The following is a 21,314-nucleotide window of genomic DNA, read 5'->3' on the forward strand; positions in this document are numbered from 1 at the left end:
GCTGCTGTGTCAGTTGGTGGCTATAGGGGGGAAGTGGTCCAGAGGTGACATGGAACTCCCTTCTCCAATCTACAGTCGTCTCCATCCCTTTGATTCTGCACCCCTCTTTCATCTATCAGGCTGGGCTGCAATAAATCAGCCACGGTCGCTGCAAAGAGCCATAGGACACCCAAGCAAGCTACATTTCATGTTTGCTAGTAGATGGCCTTAACAATTTTGAAATGTTTGGTTAAGCTTAATCGCAGGCTTAGAATTATTATTTTTTTCTGCCCTATCTAGGAAACTTAAGTGATTTTTTTCTCTTATATGTTACGTTCTTTTCTTGAAAGGATATCTCATCTTGTCTTGCGTTTGTACTTTTGTTTGTGAGCTACCTTGAGGTAAATCAATGTCAATTTTTTCACCTGCTGTGTATCTGGAAACCCTTCTTTACCAAGTCATGACCTCCAGCCTCACACTAGTGCTGTACTACTGACTACACTCAATCACAGCTGCTCCTAAATATTTGTGCGTGTATGATGTCATCATAATGGAAACGGGCAAAGGTTGTACCTCAGCTTACCTCTGCATGGCTCAAAGCCTAATCATAAGACAAACATGATGGCCTTTGCTTTGTACATATCGTATATGCTGCCACAGGGGTGACTGGACAGGATAGTTGTCACCCACTGTTGTCCATGAAAAGTCCCTGTATGGAGTTGACCGGCCACTCTGAGTGGGTGACTTCAGCATTGTGAGAAGGGGGCAGAGATTTATTTGTGGGGGACTGTCTGTCTAGTCAGTTTGGGGCCAATGTGCTGTGACTCACAGACCTGATTTCCTGTGATGATGAACAAGCCCGTCCTTTGTGCATCGCAGCTTAGCCACAGCTGTCAGGATGTCTCAGGGATCTGCGTATTAAAAATGCGTCCGTCTGTCAGCCTGAGCTCGCCTGTCTGTCTCTGCGTCTCTGTCTCCCTTGGCTCTCAGGGCATGTGGGTCTCCCTTGTTCTCTTTCAGCCTGACAATGTGGTACAGTAAAGGTTGTGCCAAATAATGTGTGCATTAGAGTAGAGCTATCTCTCCCGAGCCAACCATATAAAAGCAGTTTAACATATTTTATCCTTATTTCACCCCAACACCAGGGTCCAAGACGGTGGTTGCAATTAACTATGAAACTTGTCAGGTTGTACAAGCCAGTTATTTATTGTGGTTATTTGGATGTTTAACATGGTTATACAAAAGGTGATCTTAATCAATGGCATTATCCTATAATGTGAATAATCATTTAAAATGATAGTTTGCTTGATGTTGACACATTGTTTCCTTAGCCATGGGCACTAGCTGTCCCAGCTGATTGACCAGGCTTCATGTTTGTATGGTAACTCAGTCACACTGGCCACATCATAGAGGTCTGCTGGTCATCTCCTGGTCTCATATTCTCTCTGAACAATGTTCCTCAAATACCTCGTGGGTTGGATTGTCAGGACTGTTGGGCAAACCAGAAGCGATTTCACCAATAGAGTACACTGCCCTACAAAGCAAAGACACAGTAACTGCATTATTGTTGAAATATAGTTATTATAATTTTATTGACATAGTATTCATCAAAATATAAAGTGAAATAAAATGATTGCTCTGAAAATAATGTGGTAATATAGAGCAGAAAACAACCACATGTCAGTTATCTACCTAAACTACTTAGGCTGGACACAACAGAATAATTTTCACGATTTTACTCTCATTTTAGCATTCAATACTAGACATAGTCTTATGATATTTGATATAAATGCCAAAACCTTGAAACAATAGCAAAAATGTGGTGGTATCCTATCAGGCACAGAATTATTTCTTGCTTTCTTCCCTGTTATATACTGTATGTCGCCTATACTATCATAGAGTTCTCTTGGAAATAGTCCACCTCTCATCTCGCACCTAATCATCCAGTGAAGGCAGAACACATTAGCATAGGCAGAGGCGATTCTAGGTTCAGGTGGGGCCCCAAGCAAAAATGGAAAAGAATGAACATTTGCACCAAAATCACCACTACTGTAGTATAGTATGGGCTGTTATTCACTATCTCGGGGCTTGGGGGCCCCAAGCGGCTGCCTGCCTTGCCTGGTGGCAAGATGCGCCTCTGAGCATAGGGGGGCCTCAGAAGACTCACAGCCACAGGTAGAGAGTGGAGGTTGGATCATTGGCCCCAGCCAGCCCCCTGCATTATTTCCTTAGGGGACCTTTGTGTGCTTGACATGCTACACCGTGGGCAGAGTATAAGGGGCTGTGCAAGGTTGAGTGGGCTGTCTGGTCCGGAGCGGAGTGGAGGGGCCTTCATAAAGAGAACACATCTGACACATCTCTACCTGGCTGGCTGGTTGGCTGTGAACACAGTGAAGAGGGCCAAGTCTTTGTTATGGTGTCAACGCCCCACTGACCTCTTGGTGTGTCTTACCAGTCACTAAGGTGTGTGTGTGTGTGTGTGTGTGTGTGTGTGTGTGTGTGTGTGTGTGTGTGTGTGTGTGTGTGTGTGTGTGTGTGTGTGTGTGTGTGTGTGTGTGTGTGTGTGGGATCGAAAGAGCGAAGGAATAGAAGAGAGATAACATACAGAGGACTGTAGAGACATAACCCTGCTGGGGATTAACTGTGTTGGAGCCCTTTATTGAAAGTGTGTCAACCTATTTTAATGAGCAACATTTCATTACTCTGTATGGGGAGCTTCATGGCATGAGCTGTGAGCGGAATGGAGCTGATATCGACTTAATGTGGCCAGGAGGGTTCTCTGAAGGGCCATGTATTGATGTTTGTCTTCAGGCAGAGTGTGGACTGAGTGTACACATAAAAACAACCAACCAAAATAAGCCTCGCACTGCTGAGTCAAGGACAGGGATGATCGATGTGTCCTGGCCTTCACCTGCCGCGGCTGCTGTGTTAGGGCCCTGCAGGGTGAGCCGGGGTGGCTATTAGGCTGGGGCACACAGGCATAGGTCTGCAGGTAGGTTGCTTATGAGATGCTTACAGTATATTTTCCCCATGTCAATAAATTTTACTTTCAGTTGTGTTGGGACTGTGAGGGTGTTATCTAGGGTGTTCATGGCCATTACACACCGATGCAGTCCTAGAGGTAGAAATGATTGCTATCTATTTTCCCATGTCATTACATTTGTACTTGCGGTTATTTAGGTACAGGCAACAGGCCTCGGAGTATCTGGGTATAGATGCTGACACAGCCCTTAGAGGCACATATTATAGCTGCATATATCCCCATGTCCTTTCATTTACACACATTTAATTCACTGTAGATACAGTCCTTGGAGCAATGTGGGTTTAGATACTTTACTCCAGTGGTTCTTAACCTTTTTTCCTTAACGCATCCCCTTTCCTGTGCCCAAGACAAGCCGCGCACCCCCAACCCAAACTTCTATATATATCTACGCACTAAAAAAGGATTTAAGTGATTAATTACAATGATTCTTGCTTGAGACATTAATCAATACCTTCATGACTTTTCATGGGGACCAGAACATGTTTTAATTTGGTTTTGATTTGGCCTAATTATAATGTTCACTAGCAATTTTTGGTCACAACCTGAACACAAACAAAATTCAGCGCACCCCCTGAAATCTCTGGCGCACCCCCAGGGGGTGCCCGCACCCCAGGTTAAGAACCACTGCTTTACTCAATGGCACTGAAGAAGCCATATGGTAGATGAGGGAGAGGCCTTAGAATATATTGGCTGTTTACTCCCTCACCTCATCATGTTGAGGCTATGATTGGGATATGAAATATAGGGCCATAACTGCTCGATGTTTTCTCATATCGATTGTATCACTATTTTTTGTCTTTTGAAAGCAGCTGGATTGAAACCTTGCTGTCTCTATGGCACTGTATCTGACAAACGTAAAGGCTTTGTTTACTCCATGCTATATTGGCTATTATAACCAATCCATTAGCACACAACAGACATTGTGAAACTTGTTTTCTATTTGGTGGTCTAAAAGGTCTGTAGCTTCAGGATTCTGCCATGTGATGTGATGTGAGGCGATTAGATATGTGATGTGAGGCGATTAGATATGCCCTAATAGGCTGATGACTGTGATTGAACTGAATTTTACCTCGATCAGAATTTGGGGTCGATGAATCGGCCTGGCCTGGTTGAGGGATGTTGTTGTTTGCTGGGGCTTTGCCTTTGTCTGTGTGTGTGCTGCTGTTGTTGGTGTGCCTGCTGCTACAGGCTCTGGTTACACTGCATGTCAAGCACTTCTACATGACAGGAGAGAGAGGAAAGAGAAGAGAGGGGGAGGGAGGGAGAGAGGGATGGAGAGAGAGAGGTGAACTGTAGAAAATGAGAGGAAGAGAACTTAGAGGAGTGGGGGGGAAACAAACCCCTCAATAACAACAATGAAAAGTTCTCTGTGGCCCGCCTTACTACGTCGCCGAGTCCAGTCTACACTTGCGATTTCATGAATCGTCTTAGTCAGTGAGCCCCCCCCCCACCAAAGCCACCCATTCATCTGATTCTGGAGGGATAAACTGCGGGAGTGTATCTAAACATTCCAGACGTGATTTCCCCCTCCGCAGTGCCGGTAGAGGAAGCCGACTGACTGCAAGAGGAGTCAAGGCCCTGTTTACTCTGTAGTGCTGTGGCCTCTCTGGTAGTACCAGTCAGACACATCTCTGGGTGTCCTGCCCTGCTCTCTCTCAAGGTAATGACACACTGGGCAACGTTTTGAGCCAATGTGGCCGGACAACATGATTGTATTTTCTGATGAAATGATGTGAAATAAGTTGTCTGCTGCTGATCTGAGGTCTCTTAGATAAAAGACACAAGATACAAGATATGTATGGTCATGTGCTCATAAATCGAAGTTCACAAGTAATGAAACGTCCCTTTGCTGACAAAAGTTTAAAAAAAAGCAAAAAGAAAATGCAGAATACTAGAAAAAGTCTCTGCAGCAAAAAAGGCAGGTTGAAAAACAGCGATGAAGAGTGAATCAGGAGTGTTTCTGGCAGTTCATGGCAGTTAAGCATCCTTGCTAAAAGTGTTCTAGTGATTAACAGTTCAAACAACAGCTTCATAGCATCGTTTCCCAAAAAGTTGCCCTGTGTATCATATCATCACCTTTTGGGTCTGCCGGTGGGGGTGGTATCAGGCATGGTCGCCAGGGAGGTGTGCGTGCGTGTGTGGGTGCATTTTGATGTAGCAAAACATCCCGACCCGCCTGGTTATTTATAGTCTAGCACCGTCGGATAAGGGGAACGCTGCATCTTTAATGTGGCACAACATGGAGCTGGAAGGTTAAGTTACAGCATTATGCCTCCTCCCTGTCCTGTCCCTCCCTCCTCACCTTTAGTGCTCCTCTCCTCCCTTGTTTCTCTCTCTCCTTTTTTGTGCTCCTCTCCTCCCTCACTTCTCTCTCTCCTTTATGCCATGTCTTTAGTGTTCCTATGGTATTCCCCTCTTTCTCTCATTCTCCTGCCATGTTTAGCTTTGTGCCCATCCTTTCTTTCCTTGTCTTTTCTTTTTTTCTTCTTCTTCTTCTTCTTCTTCTTCTTCTTCTTCTTCTTCTTCTTCTTCTTCTTCTTCTTCTTCTTCTTCTTCTTCTACTCCTTCGCGGGGGTGAATAAATTTGAATTGAGAAAGTAAAGGCCGTGGCAGATTATTATTCTTCTGCCTGTGCTCTTAACACAGGTGATGATAACACTAATTATCTCATCAACCTGGCTAAAGGAGTGTGCGAATGGGGATCAGCTAGTTCACTGAATTGGCTGGAACAAATTTGTGGCAGAGTTTTTAAAAAAGCTTTCTGAACCTGCCTCTGGCCTTGTGTGAAGTCTCTACGTTAGCCTTCCCTCCGACTATCTGATTCTTGTTCCCAATGTGTTGTTGTTTACTTCCCCTCATTTTGAAGGCAGTTAAGTGAGCGTGGAGGTGAGGAGAGCAGCAGCGTTGCACTGCCCCTGTAGCTCACACTCACACTGCTGCCATCCAGTCAGCACAATCAGAGATGATGTGCTAATTAGCCAAACTGACCACAATGCAGTCTCTCTCTCTCTCTCTCTCTCTCTCTCTCTCTCTCTCTCTCTCTCTCTCTCTCTCTCTCTCTCTCTCTCTCTCTCTCTCTCTCTCTTGCTCTCTTTCTCTCTCTCTCTCTCTCTCGCTCGCTCTCTCTCTCTCTCTCTCTCTCTCTCTCTCGCTCGCTCGCTCTCTCTCTTTCTCTCTCTCTTTCTCTCTCGCTCGCTCGCTCTCTCTCTTTCTCTCTCTCTCTCTCTCGCTACATTCCTGACTCACATTCCTGTCTCACGTTCTCCTGCTGTCTGCCAACTGTTCATTGTCCTCTATCTCTGCCTCCTGTCCTCTGTCTCTATTCATCAAACACAGTGTCCTCACATATTCGTCTGTGCTCCCTACTATGCTGTTACGTTGAATGGCTCTTGAGACACTAATCTTTTTTTAGCTGCTCTATGAAGTAAGAGGGCTGATTGAGCTATGGTTGAGTGCCCTGAATTGCGTCATTGAGATTTTGGCAGTTGCTTGTGGGATTATGTTATTATTGACGATAGTAGGAGTAGGGACAGGGCACTCAATCTCTCTCTGGGTCTTGTTTCCTGTCACAGATAGGTACAAACACACACACACACCAGAACAGAGGTAGTAGGCACACACATACGCGGGCATGCACGCACACGCACACGCACACACACACACACACACACACACACACACACACACACACACACACACACACACACACACACACACACACACACACACACACACACACACACACACACACACTTTCCCTTGTTCCCCTCCCTCTGGCCCACATGTGCAAACAAACACACACACTCCCTCCAACACACTCCCAAATATAGACAAATCATCCTCAACATGTATGCATGCAGCAGAACCACATCAAACACTCACTCACACTCACACAAACTCCAACACCCTCCTACACACAGACAGATCATCCTCCATACTTAATTACGCAGCAACAGCAGCAGCAGCAGCAGTAGCAGTAGCGGTAGTAGTCGTTGATGGACGTGTATGATGTGACCTGGTGACCTGGCCACGGGCCACCCTGCTCACAGCACATCTGGATCTGCTCCCCGCTGTGTGTGGAAGGAGATTGGGGAGGAGTGGGGGGGGTTGTCCCTGGAGTCCCTAACATCAACAAACACACCTCTCCAGATGACTATCCATCCATTATCCAGCTGAGGCCCAAGCCCAACTCATTCAGACTCCCTTCCTTCACTTCATCCCTTCTCACTCTGCTGCTGCTGCTAATTAGGGCCCTTGCAGTCTTCTCTGGCTCTGTGTGTGTGTTTTCGTGTGTGTGTGTGTGTGTGTGTGTGTGTGTGTGTGTGTGTGTGTGTGTGTGTGTGTGTGTGTGTGTGTGTGTGTGTGTGTGTGTGTGTGTGTGTGTGTGTGTGTGTGTGTGTGTTTTTACGTGTGTGCATGTGCGTGCGTACATGGGGCATGGACCTATGTGCCTGCCTGCCTGTGTATGTGTGCACACTTGCACGTGTGTGTGTGTGTGTGTGTGTGTGTGTGTGTGTGTGTGTGTGTGTGTGTGTGTGTGTGTGTGTGTGTGTGTGTGTGTGTGTGTGTGTGTGTGTGTGTGTGTGTGTGTGTGTCGGGGTGTCTCAGATACATGACTTTCTGTGCACCCCTCTCATATGGCTGGAAGTGTTGTATACACAACACTTGATATACCTTTTGTTAAATGCCGTAAATCTCCTCGTTGTAATCCTCCACCTATTAAGTCAGAGTGCAGGTATGCCTATTTATGCAACCATAAAGTTACACTTGTCTCCTCCAGTATCACTCCTCTTCACTCTGCCTCTGAGCAGCCCAGACAGTTGTTAGACTGGGTGGTCTGAGATGGAGATGAGCGCAGCCCGCTAAGCCTCTGTGGGGGTCCTATTTCATACCCATTGTAAACATTTGCACACATGCTTTCATCTCTGTTACATGCACGCATACACAAACTGACACACACACACACACACACACACACACACACACACACACACACACAGTCACACTGTGTGTGCTCATTTTGTATTGTACATCATCAGATGACATCACCAGATTCTGGGTGCTTTTTAGAAACTTAAGTTGAGTATTCCTCCTGCCATAATATTCCTCTGATCAAAGAGCAACGAAAGTGATATGGCTCTGTAATAAGGTCATTTGTGTGCCTAGTGTAGTGTGTGCCAATCACCTACATTTCTGACTGCTTACTTGGTCCTGTTTTACATTATACCATAAACATCACATTATACTTAACACATGTCTAAATACTGTGCATATCCATCCAGCCAGGATTTAAACGTGAAGGTGTTTGCTTTGGAATTCGTTCAATGAGTTATTGAATTAAACATTTTCAAGAGATTACCCTTGACTAAATCACCGAAACATGAAAGAGACTCTATCCTTTTTGAAGTTCATCTGATGTAAAACTTGAATGTAAAGTGGAGGAGACGCACTCACACTGTCGCCTAATAATCAATCGAGTTTTTAACTGGGTCACCATTAGGGCTGGGCGATATGGAAAAAAAACTATATCACGATATAGATTAATTTATATCACGATAACGATATATATCACAATATAGCACAATTACGTACGTTTTCAGTTATTCTCTTTATTTTTCTTTAAAATGGGTCTTTTTAATGTTAGTTTTACAGTTACATGAACTTAAAGTGTGTATTGTGACAACATGAAATGTAATTAAATGATATTCAATTGTATACAACTGATATTACTATCACGATATAAACGATATGGGAGAAAGGTCACGATATACACTTTTATATCACGATAACAATATATATCGTCATATTGCCCAGCCCTAGTCACCGTAACATGCCAATACACGCTAAGGAAGGGCTCTGCAGAAAACATTTGTAGGCTAATGAACAAATGAAACCTTTAATGGCAGTAATATTGAGATGCTGATAATTCATAATCTCTCATTCCTTCCACAGACATACTCCGGGCTCTTCTGTGTGGTCATCAACCCGTACAAGAACCTGCCCATCTACTCGGAGAACATCATTGAGATGTACCGGGGCAAGAAGCGGCACGAGATGCCCCCGCACATCTACGCCATCTCTGAGTCGGCGTACCGCTGCATGCTTCAAGGTAGGCAAACTGCTACTACGAGCTCACTTGACACCCCCCGCCCCGTCCCCTCTTGCCTCTGATCTCTGTTTATGGGGTGCAGGAAATCTCAACAACGGTTGTATGGATGTATTTGGAGTCTTTGAGTTGCCCACTACTGAGTTATGTGTAGCTAAGTGGGCTTGCCCCTGCAAGTTCCACTTATTATCTATCCAGATTGTCCAGATTGACAGGGTACCCTCTCAAAAATGAGGTGAGGCGTTCCTCCTGCTTAACCCATTGGTGCTGGATTCTGCACACTGCATTGACCTAGGTGCCTGGACCGACATAGACACAGCATTCAGGCTCATGAGATTTGAGATTTTTATTAAAATATGAGTATGACAGAGCTAAGAGAGACATTCTAATGCAAGAGGAGGATCTTAGCTTTGCAATGCAACTCATTTCATGTTTTTATGTGCTTCGGAGGCTGAGATATTTAGGTTTTCATTAGGCTGAGGGGACCTTTCCCCAAAAGATCTTAGGCATTTAGCAAGCAGGTGCCTTAGGCTAAAATGGGTTAATAAATAGATAATTAAAATTGAGATTGTTATTTCTCCAGCCTCCCGAAAGTAGAGAGAGACCCCTCAAAAACAAGATGTTTTGTCTTGAGCTTGGAGTTGGGACAGCATACCAGAGGCTAACTGTCCATTCTGTTCTTCCATTTATAATTGAAAGGCGATACATTTAGGCCATCCTGGATATTGAGTTATGCGGTTATGCAAGTTTTTCTTCCAAAGCCTGCGCAGGAAGATAAATGAGGAACAGAAGAGGTCCTCCACGTCTACTCGATTTAGTCCGCTCTGCCGGCCCTGGAGCAATCTGATACTTTTCACCTTTAGCTTCACAAAACATTGGCTTTGACAGTGAAGTTTCAGAAATGAAGCCAAACGGAACTTCCAGTGACTTAGTTTTACACATTGGTGTGGTTTTTAGCATCATCTGTCTCTTGAGATGTTCGCACAGTGTTTTTCACTTGCCCTGTGGTTACTGAAATTCAACAGAGAGCCAGGTTTCCATGTTTGCCACCATGATGACGATTGGCTGGGTCTTCCTCCCTCAGCTTGTCGTCTTTGTGTGTGTGTGTTATGGGAGCGTAGTGTTGTGTTGTTTTAAGTGGTCGACGTTACTGTGGTGGTGCGCTGGCCAGCTCGTTGCCGTGGTGAGTTTTGGTGAGCAAACAGTTGCCTCATAATCCTGTGGATTAGTGTGTGCTTTGGGTCATAGGCCACAGGGTCGCAGTCACTGTTTGTCACGCTTCAGCGCTCCTCTCCCTCCCTCCTGCCTGCTCCCACCAGACAGACATGTGGTGCGCTTCCCAGCCCAATCGAAACACGGTTATGGGCAGGGGCGCTGTATGTAGTGGTCCACACACGTAAGCCTGACTTTCCACTGTTGTGGCCTAATTCCTCAAGCTTCCTATATGAATCTTAATGTGCCTGAGTCCTATTTCTATTCATTGTAGTAGGGATTAGACACAAATTGTCCTCTGGAATTAGCCTCAATTGACCTGTCATTGAAGTGTTATTACTGTGGATATCACAGTGAAATACCAATGAATCTTTGAAGAACCAGAATATGTGAAGTAGCAATTAACAATCAAGTACCAACAGAGTACAATTTCTTTTCAGGCAGCTTTTGAAAGAAGGCAACGACCCATTTGAATTGTTAGAATGCACAGCCAGAAACCAAAGAATCAGAATGAAGCAATAACAATGAAGCCGACCAAACGCAAAATCTGCCATTTTCCACTTCTCACAAACACTGGTCACTTTTCACTAACAACTCAATCTGGCCCGCTGCCTGACAGTAATATTCTGGAGGCCTGCTTTACATAAGATGTGCTGGTCGTGAGCCAAGCGTGGCTGATGCAGCATGCGTGTGTAGGCAAAGGGGTGTGTGGTGGAGGGATTTGGTGTGTGGCGCGTGTCCAAGGATCAGGCCACTGACCCCTCTGCTGTCTTCTCATGCGCGGCACTTGTGCATCTACATACTGAGGTACAGTACCTGGGTCAATGACGTTTAAGTAGCAGCACCTCACTATTGTATGGATTAAATTATTTTTCTTTTTTCTAAGTGGATTATCTAAGAAGCACATTCATTGCAGTTCATTAATGACCAATTACTAATTAATTTAGGGGCATTAGCTGTTGTACTGCCTGAGCCCAAAAAAACAACATTGACCCACCTACATATGTCCTTATTCTTTCATTCTGTATGTATACATTATGTGAAATGTTAACGAAACAGTTCACAATCAAAGGGCTATTCAATTAAAGGTCCTCTATATGTTAGTATCCTTCCCCATCATTAAAATTCAAAATAAGGGGTGACAGGTGACGGAGACAAATACTGTATGAAGGCCTCAAGTGTGTGTAATGGCGACTTGGGCTGTCGGCAGTATCATGCAATAACTTATTAACCCCTTTGCGCAGAGCCTATGTTATACCCTTCCCCTCACCAAAAATTGTCTTGATCTGTTACTCAATGCTCTTGTTAATGTCATAGCAATGTTGTTATGATGTAGTCTAGTCTTTTCATCAATGAGTGAACATCTGTGCAAAGAGGCTACAGTGTAGTAATCTCCATGGTGCCATCTTTCTGCTCCTTTTCCTCCGAGCCAGCTCTTGTACCCCTGTTTTCCCTGCGTCACCCTGGCTCCTCTTTTCATCCCCTTAACACAGAACCTCTGTTATTATATAACCTTATCGTCACCAACATGTTAATGACCAAGTCTTAATCGGTTTTCCAAGACTCCTGGCCTTGTCATAGCAATGTTGTTATAATGTAGTGTTGAGGTGTTATCAGCACAGAGTGAATAGGCCTGCTGACGAGCCCATCTGCAGCAGGAGGCTGTGAAGGAACAGCCTGCTCCTCCCTTTTGAACTCTGTATTTCCCTCAGTTTCAACAGAGAGAGTAGATAAGAGAGAGGTTCCATTGGACCATTGTTTCCGGGTTCTACAATTGCAAGGGGGAGGGGGGGAAATCCCTCTTTAGGCAGACCTAAGGACTGTTCTATTCAATGCTAGGAGTATTATGACACGCCCCTTTAGGCAGACCGGAACCTGTTCATGTTAGGTGCCCATAGCAACCTATTACATTGGCATATCTCTATATACTTAAAGAATCTCTGGTTTCAATGTTGCCGTAGTTACTGCACTTTGCCTTTGTAGGGCCCTGCTGCTCAGTAATGGAGCCCTGTCTTGGCGACTGCTGATGATTTGCTGCTGCGTGTTTTCCCCTTCCTTGTAATGAAGGCAGATGAGAGCAGGGGAGGCCGGGCGAGCGGCGTTCTCTTATTAAAGCTGGCTTAGGGCTCCCCAGCCCAGCCCAGCGCTGCCTACAGGGCCTGCAGGGGATCCAAGGCTGAGGCTTCCCACTTGGCTTAGTGAGGCTCCCCCCAGACACACGCACATGTCCTACACAAGACACGCACACACACACACAAGCATGTGCATGCATGCAAACACACACAGACACATGCACACACACACACACACACACACACACACACACACACACACACACACACACACACACACACACACACACGCACACGCACAGGCACATATGGACATACTCTCACACACAGTCATGCTTATTCCCAGCCCACACACACACACACACACACACACACACACACACACACACACACACACACACACACACACACACACACACACACACACACACACACACACACACACACACACACACACACACACAAACACACACACACACACACAGAAACACAGGCCTTACTGTCTCACTAACATATGCCACACCAACAGACACACACACACACAACACACAAAAACACACCCAGCAGGGTACAGCTGTTTCCACAGAAGTGGGGTGCGTCACATACAGGCCTGTGATCTGCGGTTTCCTGTGCCCTCTGATTGGAGTGGCCCAGCAGCTGCATCGGGGGCCGTTACTAGTTAGGGGCTGACTGACTGTGAATCAGTGCACTTCACTGCCCTCCTCACATGGCAGACTTTCCCTCAGCACTGCACTATAGTTGAGGCGGTCGACCAAATGAAAAGGCGGCCACATGTCCCCTGAAAAGACAAAAAAGTTGTTAATTTACAAAAAAACATTGTGCAATCAATTTATTTTGTGGACTTCATATTTCTTAGAAAACCGCCTAGCAAATCACCTCCAGTGATGACTGTCACACACAGTAGGCAACTGTTCTGGCCAACCCCACCACCCACTTTGATTGACGCATGTTCTGCGGGAAACACTGCGATTGAGCCCAGTTCCACTGTGACTCCGCCACTCCACTCCACTCCACTCCACTCCACTCCACTCCACTACATGGATACAGTACACAGATGACCCTCATGTGAACCCTGTCTCTGCCCCCGCCACTTTGATCCGTCCCATGCAACACAGCACACACCAGAGAGAGACGGGACCGTTTTTGTGAAGGAGAACAGGTGGACGATCGTCTGTCCGTGACGTCATTTGCCAGATTTCACTCTTTTATCATGGGACGACTTTTGATTTCCCACGTACTACAGCGCCCCTTCAGGGCCACACCCTATTGGCAATGTTGTTATCATCCCCCCCCCCCCCCTTTTTTTCAGAAGAGAAAAAGCCCCCCTCCCTCAAAGCTGTCAGAGTTTCCATGCTGCCATCACAGATAAATATAGGCCCCCTGAGCTGCCAGTGTCTGAGGTTGCCTCCTCCGTTAACCTTCTTTCCGAGTGTGAGGGTGCAGTGCCTCCCTGTGCCAGCCCCAAGGGGACTCCCCGGCTCGCCCCGCCCCACCCCACGCGGCCCTGTAGAGGTGGCGGGTGTGAGAAGGGAAGCGTGGTGGGGGCCATACAGTAAAACTGGGGTGAGAGGAGAGAGAGCGGGACTTGACGTCATGGAGCATAGACAGACGAAGAGGCCCATGGAGGAGGAAGAGGAGGAGAAGGAGGAGGAGGAGAAGGAAGAGAGGGTGGAGGAGGAGAGCCGGACTTGACGTCATAGAGCATAGACAGACGAGGAGGCCCGAAGGAGGAGGAAGAGGAGGAGAAGGAGGAGAGGGTGGAGGAGGAGAGCCGGACTTGACGTCATAGATAGAGCATAGACAGACGAGGAGGCCCGAAGGAGGAGGAAGAGAGAGAGAGGAGGAGGAGGGGGTTGACGGCAACTTTTGGTGGGGGGATCTTGAAGGCCCCTGGAAGGCCCCTGGAAGGCGGCGTGGCATGGCATGGCATTACTGAGGCAATGTGACGTTGACCTGGGCTGGGCATAAGAGGAACCACTGGCCTTTCACCACTGCGGGTCAAGACAGAAAGGATGTCTCACGCTATTGCAGTGCCAGCTGACAGACTGGACAAGCCATTAGGCAAGGGTCTGAAAGTCTTAAAAAAGTGTAATTGTGAACTGTAACAGCTGTTACTGTCATTACTCTGCCCAAAACCATTTGTTTAAAATGAGACTTATACAGTAGAAAAGGGAAAAGCTGGAAACAAGCAGCATATAAAATGGCGTAGGCTTTTCCTGGCACTTGTGATGGCACTGCGTCCTTGAACAGGGTCACGAGGCGGCAAAGTGGTTTAAACCAGTTGCCCACAGCTGTACTCAGTCTACAATGTGAGGGCCTAATAACTCACCAGTCTGAGACAGAAGCATGATGTCAGTGCGTGTGCCCGGCATTCTAAACCGTCACAATGTGTAGGCGCTTGGTCATCACCCCCCTGTGGCAGCAGCGATGGTAGAGTTTTGGCACGGTGACTGAAACCCCCGCGTCGCCGACGTGTGTGTGTGTGCTCACCGACCACAAAACATTTGCTTTGCGACCTGCGTCACATGCCAACCATTGATAGCATGTTGAGTTCAGACCTCCTCCGCCAACACCCCACCCCCCTGTGCCCGCCAACACCCCACCCCCTGTGCCCGCCAACACCCCACCCCCTGTGCCCGCCAAGCCCTCAAGGGTCGCCAGGACTCACCCGACCTCCACCAGAAACATGGAGACACATCAGTCTCCCCTTTATGCTATTGGCTCCCTCTGTGGCCAGCCAAGCATTGATTGGCTGACAAAGCCAGTGTTTGTGTGTGAAGTTCTAAATCCTCTGTTTGGAAAGGCAGCAGGAGGGTTTGGAGGGGACAAAAAAAAGAGGAAAAGAAGCTGATTCAAGTCTGGGGTTTTTTGGAAGCGTGTCTGTGTGATAATTAGCAAAAGTCCTTTGGTGCTCAAAGAGGTGTCTTCGCCTGGACAATGCTTACACATTTTACCACCACCACCACCACCCCACCCTTCACCCTTCCATGTCTACCTTTGGTCTCTCTATTGGAGCCGTCCAAGCCGCTGCGACTGAAATGTCAGGCTTGGAGACAGTTAAGAAGCAGCAGCTTACAGAGCTCCTGGGGTGTCCTGACGGGGCTTTTGTGGGATGTGGCCAGGGATGGGCGGCACGAGAGATGGAAAGATGAAGAGATGAGTGGATAGAGTAACAGACAGAGAGAGAGAAAGAGAGGGGAGAGGCCCGGCCCTGCCCGCCGTGTGGCTTTGTGAGACTCCCTGTCTGCCGCTTGTCCTCTTTTCGCGCCGCCTTGTCGGGGGGGACACAGGAGGGACACGGCTGCGGAATGCCAAGGCCCCCCTCACCCAGCCCGGAACCTGCCAGCAACCTGGCGACCGTTACCATGGCAGAGTTCACCCGCTACTACCCACCAATGACACGGACTTCCTATCATTGCCTACCCAATGAGAGGCACTTCCTATCTCCTCTGCTCCCCGTGCCATTTCTGCCGCCCGCCAAAGCCAGACGTTTGGCACAGTGCCCTATCCTCTCTCTCTCTCTCTCTCTCTCTCTCTCTCTCTCTCTCTCTCTCTCTCTCTCTCTCTCTCTCTCTCTCTCTCTCTCTCTCACTCTCTCTCATCCTTCCCCAGTGCTCCCCACACCCTGATTTCACCTCTCAAAGCATGCAGCACATGTGACTGCCCAGTCTAACAACTGCAGTCTCACACACACACACATACACACACACACACACACACAATGATGTGACTGCCCAGTCTAACAACTGTAGATACACACAGACACACGCACGCGCACACACACACACACACACACACACACACACACACACACACACACACACACACACACACACACACACACACACACACACACACACACACACACACACACACACACACACACACACACACACAATGAAGCACACTATAAAGGCAGTGTCATTTGTCATTTAGGCTTGGCTTTGTGGAGAGAACTACCGGTATTGCTCTGACCCCGTGTTCCTCGTACCTCGTGGCTGTTATTATGTACAGTAGCTGTTATCTGAAATCTGGAAGTCCTATAATATAAGGGCTCTCAGTGGACCATGAAGTCATATTGGAATGCAACTATGGCCTTGCAGACTTTTATTAAAGGCAGATATTCCTTGAAATGTCAAGAAGAATGCGTAACACTTTTGAAAATGATCCACTGATAGTAGGCTATTGACGTTGCATGAAAGGAGCAGCGAAAAGTACCTAAAAAATGCATCCATACTTTACCTTTCACATTTCAAAGGGAGGCACGCACTTGTTGTTTTTCCAACACGACCACTCAGATTTGGGGGCTGAGTTGAACCATATGCTCAACGTTACCCCCTGCTGGTGAGCTGTGGTGTAGCCTCCCTCCCCCTTACTCCCCCCTATTCCTTCCCGAAGTGGCAGACTGAGCGAGCGCGACCCACATTGTGGCTGAACAAAGGGGGCTTTGTGTGTGCCATGGGTGCAAAAGGATGCAGAAATATTTGTGTGTGTGTTTATGTGTATTGTGTGTGCGTGTTTATGTGTATTGTGTGCGAGTGTGTGTGTGTGTTGATGGAATTCCATGTGGCTGTGTAAGTGCGTGTATGAGTACAGGCATGCTGTGGAAATTGTGTGTGTGTGTGTGTGTGTGTGTGTGTGTGTGTGTGTGTGTGTGTGTGTGTGTGTGTGTGTGTGTGTGTGTGTGTGTGTGTGTGTGTGTGTGTGTGTGTGTGTGTGTGTGGTTATGTGCGCTGGGGGTGGGGGTGTTACTCCCTGAGAAGAGGGGCCTAGTGTTTGGACAGGGGGTAGTAGCTTCTGTTGGGGTGCTCTGGCCTTTGAGTGACAGGACAGGTGCTTGGTCAGCCTGCATGTGTGTGTCCTTGTGTGTGCGCGGGTGGGGGTGTAGATAGATTGGTGGGGGGGGGGGGGTGCTTTGTGAGCTAACATCAGTCTGCAAGGGCCGGCCTCAGTGCCTGTCCTGTTTAAGAAACATGTAGACCTACATTATAACAATGTAGACCTACAGTATATATTTCATAGAAATGGGAGAACTCTCTCAACATATGTATAAGTACATGGGTTCACACTCACACACACGCACGCACACACGCACACACACGCACACACACACACACACACACACACACACTTTCTGACTAATCCATCCCTCCTTGCCTTCATGTGTGTAGTTGGGTTGATGTAGGTCAAGTTCATATTTCTGCCAAGAAAGTCACTGATCAGTCTTTAGCTCTTACTCATTCATCTCCATCTCCCCCTCCTCCTCTCCTCCATTTCTCCCCTCCTCATCTATCCCTCCATCTCTCCTCCTCTCCTCCATCTAACCTCATTTCCACATAGTTTCTCTCCTCCTCCTCCTCCTCCTCTCCTCCTCTCCACCATCCAACCTTCATCCTCCTCTTTTCCTCCTCTTCTTTTACTACACCTCCATTTCTTCCTCTTCTCCACTCTTCCTCTTCCCACTTCTTCTATCTCCTCCTTACCCCTCTCTACTCCCACCCCTTCGTCTCCTCCACCCAACCTCTTCCCTAGCGACTCTTCTGTCCTCCACTTTCCTCCTCTCCATCCCTCCATCCCTGTTCTCCTCTTCCTCCTCCTCCTCCTCCTCCTCCATCTCCTCCTCCTCTCGCATGCCTGTGTGTCAGCCTCTCATCTGGAGAAGGGATGACAGAAGCGAGTGAGCGCTGTAGCTAGCTAGTGAGTGAACAGAACAAAGGGCTCCCTCAGTCCCCCTTCTGAAGGCCATGTTCCCCTTCATCCTGCAGGCAGACGCTTTATTTAAGAGCCCAGGGGGCTGGGGTTGGGGTGGGGTGGGGTGGGGTGGGGTGGGGTTGGGCTGGGGGGAGCTCGTAGCTCAAGTCTCCGCTGTCTGTGTTTGCTTTGGCACACAAGGCCAAGTCCCCCTACCAGTCTAAACGCTCCTCTTCTGTTCACCAATCCAGGGTTTCTGTGTCTGTCATTGTCCTACAGGAATAGCAGTTAGGGGAAAGAGGGGATTTTTCTGTCTTTTTTTGCCCCTTTTGTCCGGAATGTTCTTACTCTGCCCTTCCCAGTTGTAATCTTCACAGAAAAATGGGAAACATTGCAAAATCCATTGACTGTGCCTTCCTGATGATCATGTCAACTCCTGTACACATTGAGGTCCTAAGGGAGGGTCGTAGGGGATTGATGTGTTAACTGAAAGACTTATCTGCCGTAACAACTAGCTTCTACGGTAATCAATGTAATTACCTACACCAGACACAGCAGAACAGTGAACACATCCAGTGCAGCCCCAGCGGAAAAGAGGTTCCAGAACGTTCTACTCTTCAGGTTTGCTGGTTGTGCTCCAGAGGATATGGCAATTGGGCCAATTTTCGGTTTCCTTTTTTTCTCCACTTCTTTCTCCACACCACAAGATGATGAATAGTCTTCAGACAGGGACCGGAGGATGTCATACATACTCATCTTGTAATCATCTTGTTACATAATTACACAGTCGCGACTCGTAGTGTAGTAAGTTGCCTAAAGAGGGTTTACATGCTGCAGAATATAGCCCCAAAAACAAGCAGTGTGATTTGTGTCTCTATCCTATAGTCACTTGTTAGAAACTTTCACCTAGTTTTTTTTTTTCTCTCCGGAGCTGCTGACATCTTTAGTAGTGCACAACTAGCTCGCTGCTGCTGCACCACGGAATTGTCCAGAGAGAACCAATTAGTATGGGAATGCTACTTCTTGCGAAGACCTGGGGCGCTGGCAGGGGTGTTTAACGGCATGTTCTGCTCAGGCTCACTGCAAGCAAGGTGGCGTGCTGTCAGGAGTAGGCTGACCCCCCTCGCTCTAGAGCAGGAAGCTTGGGGGTGGGGTGCGGGGTGTGTGTGTGTGTGTGTGTGTGTGTGTGTGTGTGTGTGTGTGTGTATGTGTACGTGAAGGTTGTTGGACCAGATTATATTTCAGGTGTCTGTCAGAGTTAACCTTCCCAGATGTAAATCGTCTGGCACAACTCTGTCCCAATGACTTCCTGCAGCTTCCAGACATGCACTGCACACATACAGATCTGCCTAATCTACACAAAGCCTGACCTGCACAGGCACAATACAAAGGCTATACTGTAGGCATGCACACTTTTGTATTCGGTTGCCGTTGGCTGTTGTCTGCAGGTGTATCCGTGCCCTATGTGTCTGAAGATGGCTCAGTGTTGCATGTACCTGTATGCATATAGATAGAGTATACATGAACCTGAAATCCACTGCAAAGCCCTGAGCTCTGACAGCTTCAGGAAGACTCTGGAGCCTGTCCCACTGCTCTCTCTCTCTCTCTCTCTCTCTCTCTCTCTCTCTCTCTCTCTCTCTCTCTCTCTCTCTCTCTCTCTCTCTCTTTCTGCCTTACTAGCTCCGGTTCCCATAGCAGCCAGGCACCCACATGAATGACTCTGGATGGGTGCCTCCTTGCATAACGCACACACAAGTGTAATAAACGCATACGCGCGCACGCACACACACACACACACACACACACACACACACACACACACACACACACACACACACACACACACACACACACACACACACACACACACACACACACGCGGAATAAACAAATCAGCACATACAGAAACACAGACTCATACATACAGTCACACACACACTAGCCAATGCGCACACACACCCTGCAAGCAAACAGGCAGAAAGCCTCTCTCACCTCTGTTCTCTGACATTGTGCTAATGCCTGTGAGGTCAGAGCGGATGGTGTTGGCAAGGGGAGATAGGAGCTTCTACCTCTGCCCGCTCAGCCCGCGCGATGCACACTCACAAAGAGCCACTGTGCGCCAAACACACCCATCTGCCATCGATTAGATCGCCAAATACTTTCCATCATCTCTCTCTCTCTCTCTCTCTCTCTCTCTCTCTCTCTCTCTCTCTCTCTCTCTCTCTCTCTCTCTCTCTCTCTCTCTCTCTCTCTCTCACTCACTCTCTGTCTCTCTCTCTCTCTCTCTCTCTCTCTCTCTCTCTTTTTCCCTCTCTTCCTATCCCTCTCCCTCTTCCTCGGTCTTTATCTCTTTCTCTTTCTTTCTCCTTTTCTCTTTCTCTCTGTCTTCCTCACCCCTCCCTTATCTTCTTTTCCTTTTTCTTTTCTTTGTTGTTAGCCTGACCCTGTACCACCACCTCTCTCTCTTTCACCCCTCTCCTCCTCCCCTCTATTCCTCTCTTCCTCTACTCCTCTCCTTCATCTCTGGTCCTCATTGGTTGCAGGAGGGGCCGTGTCTGTCCGCCTGCCTGCCTGGCAGTGAGCATGTCGCTGGTGGTAAAAGAGAGGGGCCTAATTTTAACTTCCCCTGGACACAAAGGCTCTCTGGCTCAGTCGGGCAGGCAGGCAGGCGTAAGTGTTCTCCCGGCAGCTCTAAACACAACCATGTGAGCCCCTGGAGCCCCTGGAGCCCCTGGAGCCCCTGGAGCCCCTGGAGCCCGCAGTACGGACAAAACAACCAGGAGATGGGGAGATCAGATGGGGGCTCTACTCTCTCTCTCTCTTCTCCAGCCTCATCCACTGACCTTTCAGTCCTCCCCCCATTATAGCGGCTCCAGCCAAACAGCCAAACAAGGGGCAGCCATGGCCTAGTGGTGAAGGAGATGGGCTTTAGATCAGAGGGTTGCAGGTTTGAATCTCACCCTTCCACTCCCTATCTCATTCCATATCTGAGGTGCCCTTGAGCAAGGCACCTAACCCCCACCCTGCTCCAGGGACTGTAACCAATACCCTCTACTTCACTTAAGTGTAAGTGGCCTTGGATAAATGTGCCAGATAAGTGTAATGTAATGAAAGGAATGTGAGAGGCTGCATGGGTCTATAGTAGCCTGTGAAACAATTCTGGAAACCATACAGTATGATCAGAGAGAGT

The 21,314-nt window shown here is 47.8% G+C and overlaps 1 protein-coding gene across 4 annotated transcripts in view; it reads left to right on the top strand.

Moving 5' to 3' along the window:
- LOC134469952 (myosin-10-like) overlaps positions 1-21,314 on the top strand; it is a 130,506-nt gene that overhangs the window by 7,118 nt on the left and 102,074 nt on the right. For all 4 annotated transcript variants that reach the window (XM_063223991.1, XM_063223984.1, XM_063223978.1 and 1 more), the window contains exon 3: positions 8,975-9,131. In XM_063223991.1, coding sequence (XP_063080061.1) covers positions 8,975-9,131 — 157 coding nt within the window. The remainder of the gene's footprint in view (positions 1-8,974; positions 9,132-21,314) is intronic.

This window comes from Engraulis encrasicolus, chromosome 2 (assembly GCF_034702125.1).
Source record: "Engraulis encrasicolus isolate BLACKSEA-1 chromosome 2, IST_EnEncr_1.0, whole genome shotgun sequence".
NCBI lineage: Eukaryota > Metazoa > Chordata > Actinopteri > Clupeiformes > Engraulidae > Engraulis > Engraulis encrasicolus.